This window comes from Leopardus geoffroyi, chromosome C3 (assembly GCF_018350155.1).
Source record: "Leopardus geoffroyi isolate Oge1 chromosome C3, O.geoffroyi_Oge1_pat1.0, whole genome shotgun sequence".
Classification (NCBI taxonomy): Eukaryota; Metazoa; Chordata; class Mammalia; order Carnivora; family Felidae; genus Leopardus; species Leopardus geoffroyi.
The window spans coordinates 112,479,375-112,494,080 of NC_059338.1; the positions used below are offsets into that span (position 1 = coordinate 112,479,375).

At 40.9% G+C, this 14,706-nt stretch overlaps 1 protein-coding gene across 3 annotated transcripts in view; it reads right to left on the bottom strand.

Moving 5' to 3' along the window:
- Positions 1 to 2,884, bottom strand: part of INTS8 (integrator complex subunit 8) — a 55,031-nt gene extending 52,147 nt beyond the window's left edge. For 2 of the 3 annotated variants that reach the window (XM_045454185.1, XM_045454183.1), the window contains exons 1-2: positions 2,594 to 2,884; positions 1,111 to 1,285 (exon numbers count right to left, since the gene is read on the bottom strand). In XM_045454185.1, the coding sequence (XP_045310141.1) occupies positions 1,111 to 1,285; positions 2,594 to 2,723 (305 nt within the window). In that variant the 5' untranslated portion in view covers positions 2,724 to 2,884. The remainder of the gene's footprint in view (positions 1 to 1,110; positions 1,286 to 2,593) is intronic. The other variant, XM_045454184.1, reaches the window with a different exon arrangement.
- Between the last annotated feature and the right edge of the window lie 11,822 nt (positions 2,885 to 14,706).

Sequence of the window (14,706 nt, forward strand, 5' to 3'; positions counted from 1 at the left end):
TGAGAACGTGGTAGTACAACTCTCTTGGAATGCAATCTGGCAGTATACATCATGGGATTTAAAAACGTTTATACCACCTGAGTCAGCAACTTAATAATCTGTACTAAGGATGTAACCAAAAACTCAGATGAAATTTAATGACAAAGGTATTTAAGGCTCTGTGATTTATTAAAATTAAAAAGTAGAAACAAACTAATCATCAATGGAAGACAGTTAATCAATTATCCACATGACGGAATTATCTCCAAAAAACAAAATGGGGAAATGTTCATGTTACTGTTATATGGGAAAAAAAGAAACAAAGAAATCACAACAGTGTATATAGGTTAGGGTATGATCACAACTTTGTTTAAAAATATAGGAAGAAGGGCGCCTGGCTGGCTGTCAGTAGAGCATCCAACTACCGATCTCAGGGTTAGGAGTTTGGACCCCACAGTGGGTATAAAGAGTACTTCTAAAAAAGAGAGAGAAAAACAACAAAAACTACACAAAAACGTTAAAAGTACTTGTCTCCCTCCTCTATTATTTCTGATTTCTGAATTTTACAAGACACTTTTTTTGTTGTTTTTTTAAGTAGGCTCCATGCCCAGTGTGGAGCCCAATGTGGGACTTGAACTCATGACCCTAAAACCAAGACCTGAGCTGAGATCAAGAGTCAGATGCTTAACCATCTGAGCCACCCAGATGCCCTTACAAGGAGTTCTTTTAAAATTGTGAGGGGGTGCTTGGATGGCTCAGTGTGTTGAGCATCCAACTCAATTTTGGCTCAGGTCACGGTCCCAGCGTCATGGGATCGAGCCCCACATCAGGCTCTGTGCTGACAGCTCAGACCCTGGAGCCTGCTTCAGATTCTGACTCCGTCTCTCTCTAAGCCTCCCCTGCTTGTGCGCTCTCTCTCAAAAATAAACAAATAAAAAAAAAAATGAAAAGGTGATTTAAATTCACATAACATTCAAATACTTTTTTATACCTTTTGAAAAACAGGTGCATATATTACCAGGAACATACAGAAATATAAGTTGCATTTTAAGGGCTGGCATCAGAAAAGCATATATAAAACAAAAAATCTAAATAGTATTTCAAAATAAATTTCTTTTAAATCTTGTATACCTTTTCTCTAATATGTCTAAGTCCCACTTCAGATGTGCAGCAACTTTAAGAGCAAGTAGCTTTAAAATACGATTTCTCTTGTTATCAGGTGGAGGCTGCACCTGGTTTTGTTCATTTACTGAAGGTTTGGAAGCCTGTTCCAAAAACTGAACAATAAGTTGAACTGGTGCAGGATCTAGGGTTTAAAAGAAAATAAATTTAACTTTAACTTTCAATTACAAAGATGCGAAAGGTTTCACTATACTGGCTTTTGGCCACAAAAAAAAAATCCCAACAGCTGTGTAGTTATGATGACTAGGGAATATGATTTATAAGAGTGCCTAGGGATTACACGAAAGATCAGGAAGGGTGGTAAGGAGGGAGGAAGGGTGGTACGTAAGGAGAAAGGGTTAACAGAATCATGAAGAAAACACTTTAGAAGTAAGAACATGATGACTATAGATTTCCAGTTTAGCAAATAACCAATATCAATTAAGAGGAAAGAGAACAGAGATATCATCTTTGGAATTACTGTTTTAACAATTAGTGCGACCTGCATCAAATTACCTCTCTGCACCTGTTTCCATCAATGCAAATAGAGAATACCACCACCTACCTGTGATTATGAACACCGAATTAAATGAGATAACAGATGTGAAGTATTAAGCATGGCACCCAGAACATTCAATAAATATGAAAAGCAAAGAATTAAAAGAACATAACATCATACAGGTGGTAAAACTGCTTGAATGAAACCACTAACTTCTCCCACAGTTGTCTCCATCAGTTAAGGCTAACATAGATTCAACAAGCTACATCTGGATTTGAACTGTATCAGCAAAATACTATTCAAGAAACTTAACCTGGGTCATACCAGTACCTCTTTCCAGAAATGCCTGCCGTTTCTCTCCTTCTCTAACAGCACCTACTAATTGGGATATTAATCATGATCATCATTAAACAACCATGTTACAAATGTATAACATTCCCTGCTCTCGGAGGTTTTCTCCTTTTAATTTATAGACCAACTTGGGGGAAAAAAATAATTAGGAGTCGGTAAAATCCCCTCGTTGAGAAAGAAAACATTTAAATAAGAACCTAAAATATAAAGAATTAGCATCAGGATCAGCACTAGAACAGCAATTACTCTCCGTCTCTAAATTGATCACAGCCCGGAGTTCTGTAGGGGTGTGTCAGATCCAGCCTCCCCGACGCATTCAATCTCACAAGACCACCTCAAAGGAGCTAAAACCGCAAACGATAAAAGGACCAAGCGGAGGGAAGCGGGAAGGCCTTTTGTTTTGCGTTTTTAAACCCTTCCCGGCGGTGCCCCCTCACTGGGATGCTTAATGTTTAGCGAGGGAACCCCGCCAGAGCTTGGCTCGAATTCGCGCCTCCTGGGCCCCCAGCTATGTGGCCGAGGAGGCGCGGGTCCTGAGAGCCCGGCGAGCCAGGTGCCGGCGGACGGGTCCCGCTTCCCTCCGGGTGTAGGCGCCGCGCTTACCCGGGCAGGGCTTGCGCAGATGTTTCTCCAGCAGCGACTCCTCTAGCAGGAACTCGAACCAGCAGGTCTGCGGCGGGGTGCAGGGCCGGCTGGAGGTGGCTGCCTCCCGGTCCGCCGCCTCCGCGCTCATCCTGCCCCCGCCGCCGGTACCCCCAGGGACGCTTCCCGGCTCCAACCTGACACTCGGACGCGTACCACAGGCCGGCGATTTGCGGAACCTCCGCGGGCGAGGCCCAGCTCAGAGCGTCTCGGAAACCCACACAACCCAAAATGGCGGCGAGGCCCAGCCTGAGCTGAGGGACCTAAGTCCGCCTCCCTGCGCCAGCGCCGCGCCTCCGGACCAATCGTTGTTCGATTTGTAGAGAAAGAGGGCGGGGCCAATCCGTAAATAACGCCTCGTCCTGGTTGCCATAGGAGACGTCTAGCAAAGAAGCTGGATCGCCAGTGGAGTTTCCCCTTTTCCTGGTGGATTCTCAGCGAGAAAATGAACAGTCTCATCTAGGATTACAGTGGACCTCGATGTCCTCATAAAAGACAGCGAACACTACATGTTTAAACGTGATCCAGACAAAGCTTGTCTTCTTCGGTGCTTTAATTTCCCTATTTCCATTTTCTAGATTTCTTTGCACTTATGTCCTCTAGGCGGAGGCGCCCTGCTGTCTTGGGCACCTGCGTCCCAATCCCCTTCCTCGAAGGATGAGAATGATGGCCCAGCTTTTCTGTTATTTTTCAGGATCATCTCTCAATATTTAGCGCCTAATTAATCCTTTTGATATACCAGCTAGGGATATTGTTAACCCCATTTTACTTTTACCTCCATTTTGTAATATTCTTGTGTTTTTAAATTACCAATTAAAAGAGGAAAAAGTGTATTCAAAGATGGTGCACACGCCCTAAGAGTGTGGACTCTAGGTTAAGCTATTTAACCTCACTGGACCTTTGTTTCCATATTTGTGCTTTATCTTAGGATTGATAAGAAAATTCAAGGCGGAGCTTGAGATAATACAGGTAAATGAATTAATATAGTTCAGCTTTTTAGACAAGGCCTGGCGTCTAGAAGCATTGATAAATATTACCTGATCTCATATAGTGCTGTTTTTGCAAATTATTTTCATACACGAGTCTAATTTTCTCCCATAAACAAACTCATTACACACCTTTTAACCAATGAAGAAACTGAGGTTTCAGAGTTATCATTTGCCCAAGATTTCCCAACAAAGAAGGGGCTAAACCACAGCTTTGATGAACTTTCAGTTGTACCCAGGCTGCTTCCACCATAGGATAGATAGCACGTCTATGCTATAGATAGCTATCTACAATAGCACGTACGGTCTTTTCCAGAATGAAGAAGGAAGGCATTCACAAGTTTTAAGAAAAATAAATGGAAGTAACTCCTCCCTAAGTGAAAGTAAATCCAAATGCTTCAGTGGCAATCATTGCCTTATTCTCTTCCTGCTCAGTCCTCTTTCTGGGCTGTGTGCTGTGTCTCCTCTTTCATTTTAGTGTTCCCTGGGTCCTGTGCCTTGCCCTCTTCTCACTATAGAAGCCATCCCTGGGTCACTCCCCCCCAGCTCCTGCAATTCTGTCCTAGCCTCTAAAGAAATCATGTATGAGACTAATAAAAGCATGAAGACTAAATTAAGAAGATACCAATAGGGAGATTAAACAGTTATTTTCATGGAAGATTTGGTGTGTTTTACTCACTTAGGCATAAAAAGATGAGGGGAGAAAGGATGGATCCCATGTTCCCCACTCCAGTGAAAAGGGTAGATTACCTATGTCTCGATCCTTTATCATATAGTGGATAGCTAAGGGACAAGTTTGAAATTCATGTTGGAAATGTTTGAATATGCATCACTTGTGGGGTGTCAGAACGGAAATGTCCAGATGGTACTGAATTTTAGATAACTAGTATATAGGGAAAAAAATCTAAGAGTATCACCTGCTCATTTGTGAACTCACTATATGTGGACACTGATTTATGCATTGTCTTAGTCTTTCCAGGCTGCTATAACAAAATACCACAAACTGAATGGCTTGTAAACAACAGAAATGTATTTCTCACAGTTCTAGAGACTCAGAGTCCAAGATCAGGGTGCCAATATGGTTAAGTTCTAGTAACAGCCCTCTTCTGGAGTGTAGACTACCAATTTCTCATGGTATCCTCAATTGACAAATCAGAAAGGGAGCAAGTTCTTTCAGAAGGGCACTAATCTCACTCACTCATCTCAATCAGATGAACTCATCTAATCCTAATTATTTCCCAAATAAAGGTCCTGCCTACTAATACCATCAGGTTAGGTGGTAGAGTTTCAACATTTCAACATATGAATGGCGGGAGCACAAACATTCAGTCCCTAATATGCATATTCTCTTATTCAAGCCCTGTGAGGTGGGTTTCATTATCATCTTCTTTTTCAGGTGATAAAACAGGCACAGAGATATTTTTTAAAACAGTTCCCAAGGTCGCATAGCTATTAAGTGCCAGATGCTAAGCATGAATTTAAGCAGCATGACCTCAGAGACTGAAATCTTACCCCATGCACCAAATATATACCTCTCTAAGAAAAGACCAAAAAAAAAAAAAAAAAAAAAAAGCCCCAAAAACAAAAACCCAGTCCAATAGAAAACTGGGCTGAGGTCAGGAAAATGCAATCTATAAAAGAAGATATATGAATCCCAGATAAACACTGAATGAAATATTCAGGCTCATCAACAATCAATAAGCAGAGTTTGAAAAGTTAATTGACATGATTGCAGATTCCAAACTGCAACTAACCTTTTTTTTTTTTTTTAAAGTTTATCTATTTGAGAGAGACACACATACAAGGAGGGGCAGAGAGAGGAAGAGAGAGAATCCCAGGCAGGCTCTGGGCTGACAGCTCAAACCCACAAACCATGAGATCATGACCTGAGCCAAAATCAAGAGTTGGATGCTTAACTGACTAAGCCAAGAAACCACTTTTCTTGAGTTTTGGTGTAGTGTCAAAGAAGAAAATCCACAATTATCTGAAAAGACTCTTAATGAGAGTCCATTTTCAAAAAAAAAGTTTTAAGTAAGTTCTGTGTTTAACATGGGGCTCGAACTCATGATCCCAACGTCAAGAGTTGCGCGCTCTACCAACTAAACCAGGCAGGCACCCAAAAATATTCCTTTTTCAACTACCTATCTTTGTGAAGCTGGATTTTCTTCATATATTTCTACCAAAAGGACATATAGTACTAGTTTGGTACAAAAGCAGATATAAGAACCCACTGATTTCTGTACATGAGAAAGAGATTAGCAAAAGTGTAAAACAAAGCCATCTTCTTACCAGATTTTTTAATGAAAATAAAGTTATTTTGTATAAACTTATGTCAACATATAATAGGCTTATGGTTTTTTTCATTATTTTTATTTATTATCCATTATTTATTTATTTTAATTCCAGTGTAGTTAACACACATTGTTAATTTCAGGTGTACAAAATTATGATTCAACAGACTTTTTTATCTAAATTTTTAAAAAATGTTTATTTATTTTTGAGAGAGAAGAGACACAGAGTGCCAGAGAGAGGGAGACAGAATTTGAAGCACCTTCCAGGCTGTGAGCTGTCAGCACATAGCCTGACGTAGGCTGGAACTCAAAAATGGTGAGATCAGACCTGAGCCGAAGTTGGACGCTTAACTGACTGAGCCACCCAGGTGCCCCAACAGATTTTTATTTTTAATGAATTCAGGATCCCCAGCTCCATTGGGCCATGCCACCATTTTGGATTGTGTGGGTTTCCAGGATGTCCTAAACCTGGCCTTCATCCCTAGATCCCTGAGGTTTTTAAAGGAATTAAATATATTTTTTAAATATTTATTTTTATTTTTGAGAGAGAGAGAGAGAGAGAGAGGGAGAGAGGGTGAGAGTGGGGGAGGGGCAGAGACAGAGGAAGACAGAGGATCCAAAGCAGGCTCCATGTTGTCAGCGCAAGGGCCAATGCAAGGCTTGAACTCACAAACTGTGAGATCATGACCTGAGCCGAAGTCAGACACTTAACTGACTGAGCCACCCAGGTGCCCCAAGAATTAAATTTTGTTTTAATTTCTCAATTTTAGTTTTTAATATGGTGAATATCAATAGACATAGCTCGTAAATAAGGGCTCTTTATCAGTTATGAAACAGGCACTGTGCCAAGTATTTCACACACACCATCTCATCTAAGCCTCATAACAACCACACAATAAAAAGGTACTATTAACAGTACTATGCCCACCTTATAAATGAGAAAACAGTGTCTCAGAGGAGTTAAGTGACTTGCCCAGTATCATACACCTATTTAGTAGTAAAATAGGGATTTGAGTCCCTGTTTTATCTGATCACAGAGTCCAAACTTACCATTCCATCAAAAAGATATCTTGCTGTTGACTTTTTTGTTTTTTAAATAGTCATAAGCCTACGAAAAAGTTGCAAGAATAATGTAAAGAACTCTTACACCCCCTTTGCCCAGATGTCTCAGTTGTTAATATCTTACCACATTTTCTCCATCTCCCTCTCTCTACAACCCCTCTGTGTATCACCCTGCTTCCTTAGATACCAACTTATCTTCATTTGGCCAGGCCTGCCCCAGTTTTAACAGTGAAAATCCTACATCCCAGCACCTCCTTCCCCTCCTTCCAGACAAACCCTAGCATTAGGCATGTTGCCTGTGCAACAGCACCCCCTCACTTTGCTTCCGGTTGCTTGGGTGCTGGGGGCTGCCATCTCTACTTGGAGAAGGAAGATGGGAAGTAAAAGGAGGATGGGAAGAGAAGCCTGTAGTTAATTATTAATTAAGCAAAGGGCCTGAAAGGTGCCAGAGTGCTTAACTCTAGCTAGAATAAGGGAAAATCACAAATTCAATGGTTCCAGACTTAGTAATATCATAAGCATGAGTGGAATTCTAGCAAACATTTTTACAATGATCATTATGTAATTACAGAACACCTTGCAAGGTTCATATGCTGTCTGTATTCAACAATTATTCAAGTAGGAGTCTCTGTTTTATGCTGGTAATAAACTGCAGTACCTGGTCATAGTCTCCTCTTCCTTCTTTAGGAGAGTTTAAAGTATTTTCCCTTACATCCTCCCAGCATTCTGATTCTTCAGGTAGGTCACAAACTCTTCCCTTCTGAAATTTGGGCCACTGACAACACAGCATAGGAAACTAGAGCTGCAATGAAAAAAAAAATGCATAGAGATATTATTACTATTATGCAACCTAAAGATGAAGATGTTTTTTACATCATCTGAGAATCACATCAGTAAAAATCAGTTTGAATTCAGTTCAGATGTTTAACATTTTTTTTTTTTAACATTTATTTATTTTTGAAAGACAGAGACAGATCATCAGCAGGGAGGGGCAGAGAGAGAGGGAGACATAGAATCCGAAGCAGGCTCCAGGCTCTGAGCTGTCAGTACAGAGCCTGACACGGGGCTTGAACTCATGGACCGGGAGATCATAGCCTGAGCCAAAGTCGGATGCTTTACTGACTGAGCCACCCAGGCGCCCCACATACTTAATATTTTTTAAAAAGCAAATGCACTACAATTCAATATGAGCAGCTAATTTAAAACTTTATTCAATAAGTATCTTGGGGGTGGGGCATCTGGCTGGCTCAGTCGTAGAACACACAACTCTGATCAAGAGTTCAAGCCCCACGTTGGGCATAGAAGTTACTTTAAAACAGTGTTTGGTTGGTGTAGAGAACTATGTTAATGGTTACACTGCCATCTTGTGGCCTTTGGGGATAGTGTCCATATCTACCGGTTGCACTAGATGACCTTTTCCTGATACTTCCCAGCGTGAAAGAAAGAAATATGACAGGAGGCTTATGCTTGGAAGTTATCTATTCCTTACATAAGCTATCTGGCTACATCTAACTGAATCCCATCTTCAAAGAAAGATAATGAGTCCTTTAGCTATCAAAAATTACTTCCTTACGCTTCTATTTATTTCCTCTAGGGACTTTGGACCAAGTAGACACCCTATTAGACGCTGCCATAACACTGAATGTCCTCATTCTGGCCCTCAACTCATCTTCTTGCAATTAATTAGCAGCCTAACTTCTCTGCTAGACTCTAAGCTCCTGGGGGGTGGGGCAGGGAGGAGCAGGAGAGTGGTTGCAGTGTTTACCTAGGTCAGTCCTTGGCACATAACAGGCACCCAATAAATACTTACTAAATAAATAGTTTGATTGAACATGTAGCACCTACATTTCACATGCATGCAAACAATAAACCAGACTTATAAACCTTTACTTAATCTCTCCTTTATCTGACCTACACCTTTACTAATTGCTCCTAAGATATGATTCACTGCTGTAGTCTATGTTTTACAAACAGCAGTGAACTTAAAGCTCTTAGAAGGCAGTGTTCATGTCATAAACTTCTGTCTTTGTAATACTCTTACAAAATTTCTAGCTGAATGGATAACTGAATGTAGACCCTATTCACTTAAGAAAAGGAATGGGTTTGGGGCACCTGGGTGGCTCAGTCATTTAAGCGTCCAACTTCGGCCTAGGTCATGATCTCACAGTTTGTGGGTTCAAGCCCTGCATTGGGCTCTGTGCTGACAGCTCAGAGCCCGGAGCCTGCTTCAGATTCTGTGTCTCCCTCTGTCTCTGCCCCGCCCCTGCTCACACTCTCTCTCTCTCTCTCTCTCAAAAAGTAAAATAAACATTAAAAAATTAAAAAAATAAATAAAAATATTAAAAAATAATAAAAAAGAGAAAAAAAGAAAAATATTCTCGGCCACATTCAACAAGCTTGAAGTTCACCGTGCCCAATAAACAACAAAATCCACAATGAAACTTCTACAAAAAAAATAATTCACTTTGTCATTCCAGCAAAACCAGAACTGCCAGAATTCCTTCAGATACTTCTCTATGTATGGCTTTTCTTGTGTTTTCTAAGTAATCTCTACTCCTTCATATGCTTCTTTGGGAGCCACGTGACCTCATGACCTCAGTCTGGAGGCAAGGTCAGCAGTGAGGCAGGAAAGAAGAGTACTCATGCTTTCTCCAAGCCCACACGGTGAAAAGGATTTCGTGTGGCAGACAGAGGAGTAGCAACCAGTGGTGATGTGTGCCTGCCCATGGGCTCGGTGAACTCCCAATTCTTACTGTCCAGAGGCAAGCTCTTTCAATTAGCTGCACACCATGTGTGCAACTTACATTACAAGAGAAAAACAAAGGGCTGGGGACGAGGAACCACCAGACTGTCATGGGGAACTAGAAACCTCCATGCTGGAATAACTCCAACCCAGCAGCGCTATCACCAAGAGCCATGTCCCTTTTGCAAATTTTGGCCCTAACTAGGAGCAGGGCACTTGTTCTTTTGGTGACTTCTGTGCTGATAATAGAAGCAGGTCACTTCTGGGACCCTGACAGTCCCAGTGGTGTTCCCTCCCAAGAACACCTGGGAGAACCAGGGACAGTCAAGTCTCCAAAAGCAGGCCGTCCATTGGCTGGTCAGCCGGCTGCCACATGCCTTCAATGCATGCACTAAGAGGCTCAGAGACTAACACTAGCTTGTGGTGGGCCCTGAACCGGGAAGATCATAAGGACGAGGGGTCGGAAGCAGTCATCTCTGATCAGAGGAAGCAGGTCTACAGAGAAAACTGAATGCAGCAGACATACAAAGAGAAGCAGAGATAAGACACCAAGTTTAACTCCAATGAGAAACAGTAGGTAACTGCTTGAAGATTTTTTTAAAAGTTTATTTAAGTAATCTCTACACCCAACGTGATGCTCAAACTCATGGCCCTAAGATCAAGAGTTGCCTGCTCTTTTTTTGTTTTTTTTGTTTTTAATGTTTATTTCTTGAGAGAGAGAGACAGACCGACAGACAGAGACAGAGCAGAGCAGGGGAGGGGCAGAGAAAGAGGGAGACACAGAATCCGAAGCAGGCTCCAGGCTCCGAGCTGGCAGACAGAGCCTGATGCGGGGCTCAACCTCAGGAACCACGAGATCATAACCTGAAACAAAGTTGGACCCTCAACGGACTGAGCCCCCCAGTCGTCCCAAGAGTCACCTGCTCTTCTGACTGAGCCAGCCAGGTGCACCTTGAAGATTTTTTTAGTATCCATTTCAGGCCTATTGCTGGGTATAGAATTAGAGATTCTGAGCAGTATTGTTCCTACCCTGAGTTTCCTGTCCTCAGATTCCTGGAGATTTGTTTCTTTCCATGACCATGACAGTTTCTATTCTTTGTAATACCTAAAACTCTGGCATACCTCACCATTTCCAACTCCCAGTGGGGGAAATTCCATCATGAGAATCCTGTCATAATCGTCATCCATCTCCACAAGGCATTCATTGGATAATGCTGCCTGTCACAGCACACCTGTGCACAACGCATCTCAACCAATAGGATGGATGGTGTTGCCTCTGAGGACTGTGACGTATTCCTTGTTTTCAAGAGTCCAATTCCTTTTTTTTTTTTTTTTTTCAACGTTTATTTATTTTTGGGACAGAGAGAGACAGAGCATGAACGGGGGAGGGGCAGAGAGAGAGGGAGACACAGAATCGGAAACAGGCTCCAGGCTCTGAGCCATCAGCCCAGAGCCCGACGCGGGGCTCGAACTCACGGACTGCGAGATCGTGACCTGGCTGAAGTCGGACGCTTAACCGACTGCGCCACCCAGGCGCCCCTCAAGAGTCCAATTCCTAACTGAACATAAGACTCGTCTTATTGCCACAACATAGCAGTTCCTAAATGCCGATATAATAAACTTAATTAGATAGTATTAATATTACAACAACAAAATTCGCATAGAAATTCCTAGAACAATGGGGCGCCTGGGTGGCTCAGTCAGTTAAGCATCCCACATGGGCTCAGGTCATGATCTCATGGTTCCTGAGTTTGAGCCCCACGTCGGGCTTTCTGCTGTCAGCACAGAGCCTGCTTGGCATTCTCTCTCCCCCTCTCTCTCTGCCCCTCCCCTGCTCACTCGAGCTCTCTCTTTCTCTCTCTCAAAATAAATAAATAAATAAATAAATAAATAAATAAATAAATAGTAGGAGGTTTTAAACTGTGTTTCCTAGGGTTTGAAGTATGATCCAGCAGGATCTCCCCGGGAATACTCAAATCTCACTGACCAGCTGTGTTCACCTTCTCCTTTAAATGAACACAGTGAAAGAGACTGGCTCTCTAGACTGCATTCTCAAAGGGGTGATATCAGACCCAAAGGGGTGACAACCGGTCTTTGGAGGGGTATCAAGTTCTCTTTTTACGTGAAAACTACAATATACATTTAGCACATAAACAGACATGCAGTTTATATCTGTTTTTTTGGAATGTAGGAGTTGGAATGCAGTTTTTTTGGAATGGGGCAGGCCATTCCAAAAAAAGATACCTAAAAAGGCTACCTAGAGGGCCATAAAAAGAACAAGAAGTTGAGAAACATTTGTTTAGACTCAAGCTAAATCCTGAGTTTTCCACATGGAATGGGATGGAGTAGAGAACATTAAGCGAGATAGAAGCTGAAATTTCAATTCTGGATTCAGTTCTGGCAGATGTGGAAAGTTGAGCAAATCAATCTCTCTGAACCTCTATTTTGAACCTCTGTTTCTGAACATCATTTCTAAAATGAGGATAACAATGACTTTTCAGGGGCTCCTGAGTGGCTCAGTCAATTAAGTGTCCGACTTTGGCTCAGGTCATGATCTCACAGTTCATGAATTCGAGCCTGTATCAGTCTCTGTGCTGACAGCCCAGAGCCTGGAGCCTGCTTCCGATTCTGTCTCTACCTCTCTCTGCTCTCTCTCAAATATAAGTAAACATTTAAAAAAATTTTTAAAAAACAATGACTTTTATAGAGTTGTCATCTGGATCAAATAAAATTATGGATATCACTGTGCTTTGCCCTCATTCTTAAGCCCTTTCCTCTACCTTTCTGACATGCTATTGCCCTCAGGATCCATAGTATGGACAGTAACTACTAAGGTATTAGGACCAGCATCTTCTGAAAATATTATATAACTAAAGGAAAGAAGAATGTTTGAATACCATCATGAGTTTTGTAGTAAGGGCAGGAATTAGTCAGTTTCAACTATAAAATGAGCTAATTTACTATTATAGGCTACATTCCTTTGGGCATTTGAGATTTTTGGAAGAACTATTCTGAGCAGAATTTTACAATTTTATAGAAGTTCTTGTTTAATTACCAATGATACAATTTACAAAGTTCATTCATTCATTCATTCATCCACCTTGTCCTAAAAGGATTTAAAAGTGGCCTCATTCTCCAACATGTCACATATGGTCTGTTCACAAGCCCCTTAAGGCTACTGAGAGTACTAACCCCTTCCATGTACCTGTGGATACAATTCTATATCATCCAAGGACTTCCTGTGCTTAAAAAAGAAGCATTCACTTCTATTTGTGCTTTGTTGCTCACACGGTTTAATCTACATATGTAATAAACACATTTGAAAATTAATTTTTCTTAAATACTTAAATATTGGTTACAAGTTCATTTCATCAAAATGTGAACTACAAAATAGGGAAAAAAAGAATGTAAACTACTATTAACAAATTTAGCGTGACTGGTTCAAATATAGTAAAAAGCAGTCAAACACACAAGAATTACAAAATGTATTACTCCTTACACTTAAATCTATTCTGAAATATTAACATCATTCTTCTAATTAATTTCTTCATTTTCCCCCATATGCCTTCCTAGGGTGACAATACTTGTTTTGCTACCTTGCTGAGTTATAGTGACACTTACTTCCATTTCCTCCTGGGGTTATAGGAATCTAAATACACAGAAAGAAAAGGGAGGTCACAGGTTTGAGGATGGGACCCAGATTGAGTTGCCTTTCCTTAGATGACTGAAATGCAAGCTATAATCATCTGGGTCCATTTTTATATTGGCCTTTGCTTGCTCATAAGACTTTTAAGCTTAATACCTTTCTCACAGGATATGTGTAGATATGTACGTATACAACCATTTATTTATTTACACAAACTGATATCTTCCTTGAAATGAGAAGTTTCCAACAAACTTTGCATTATCCACCATTCTGGGTACGCTGTTTGCATCAATGCAAATTTATTTATGCTTCAATAATATCTCATGGTCTGTAGGGTTATTTAGAGACTTCCCCTCCTGGGGGATGTGAATTTGGCACAATTAACGCCCTCTTGCGGACATTAGTTGACCCATCATCTTTGAACGCTGCCTTCTTTTTGTGACCGCCAGTAATGATCAGTGCTTCCTTTTCTTGATGTAGGTTCTGCTATTTTCTGGGATTAATCTATATATCAAATCTATGACATTTATTATAAGATGCATCTGACTTTTAGAGAAGTTAAAATGTGGAACAATGTGCATTTTAGAATCATTAAATTATGATCTTGAATTTTTCTAGTTCCTCATATTCATTCTTCTTAACAGAAAGAGTATATATAGCTATACATGACAGTCATCAACTTAATAGAAGAAATGGAATACCTGTATATTAACAGTCCCTTACTTATTTAAACAACACAGGTTATCCTACTACAATCACATCCTGTCACATCCATTTTTCTTTCGTATCACAACTGCCAAATTGTACACTTTGTATTGACTTTCCCGTTTGAGGATCATGATGAACTTTGGCCTATTATAGAAGTTTTTCAGCTTACTAAATTTACTATTTTCTTACTGATGTTCAGTAATTTGTGCTGAATTACATTTCTATTAGGCGATGCTAATCTAGCTCCATCTTGATTTTTCCCCCTCCCTCGGGTGTGAAATTAATTACCAGGAGTCCTTATTCCTTTGTTGCAGAAAACATTTTAAAAACCAAATCGGAATGAGGAGTGCCTGGCTGATTCAATTGGTGGAACGTGCAGCTCTTGACTTTGGGGCTGTAAGTTCAAGCTCCACATTGGGTGTTAGAGATTACTTAAAAATAAAATCTTAAGGGACACCTGGGTGGCTCAGTCGGTTGAGCGTCTGATTCTTGATTTCAACTCAGGTCATGGTTCACGATCTCACGGCTTGTGCGATCAAGCCCCACATCAGGCTCTGCGCTGAATAAATAAGTAAGCATTAAAAAAAAATTTTTTTTTTAAATATTGGACTGTTGATTCTACTTTTTTTTAGACAATG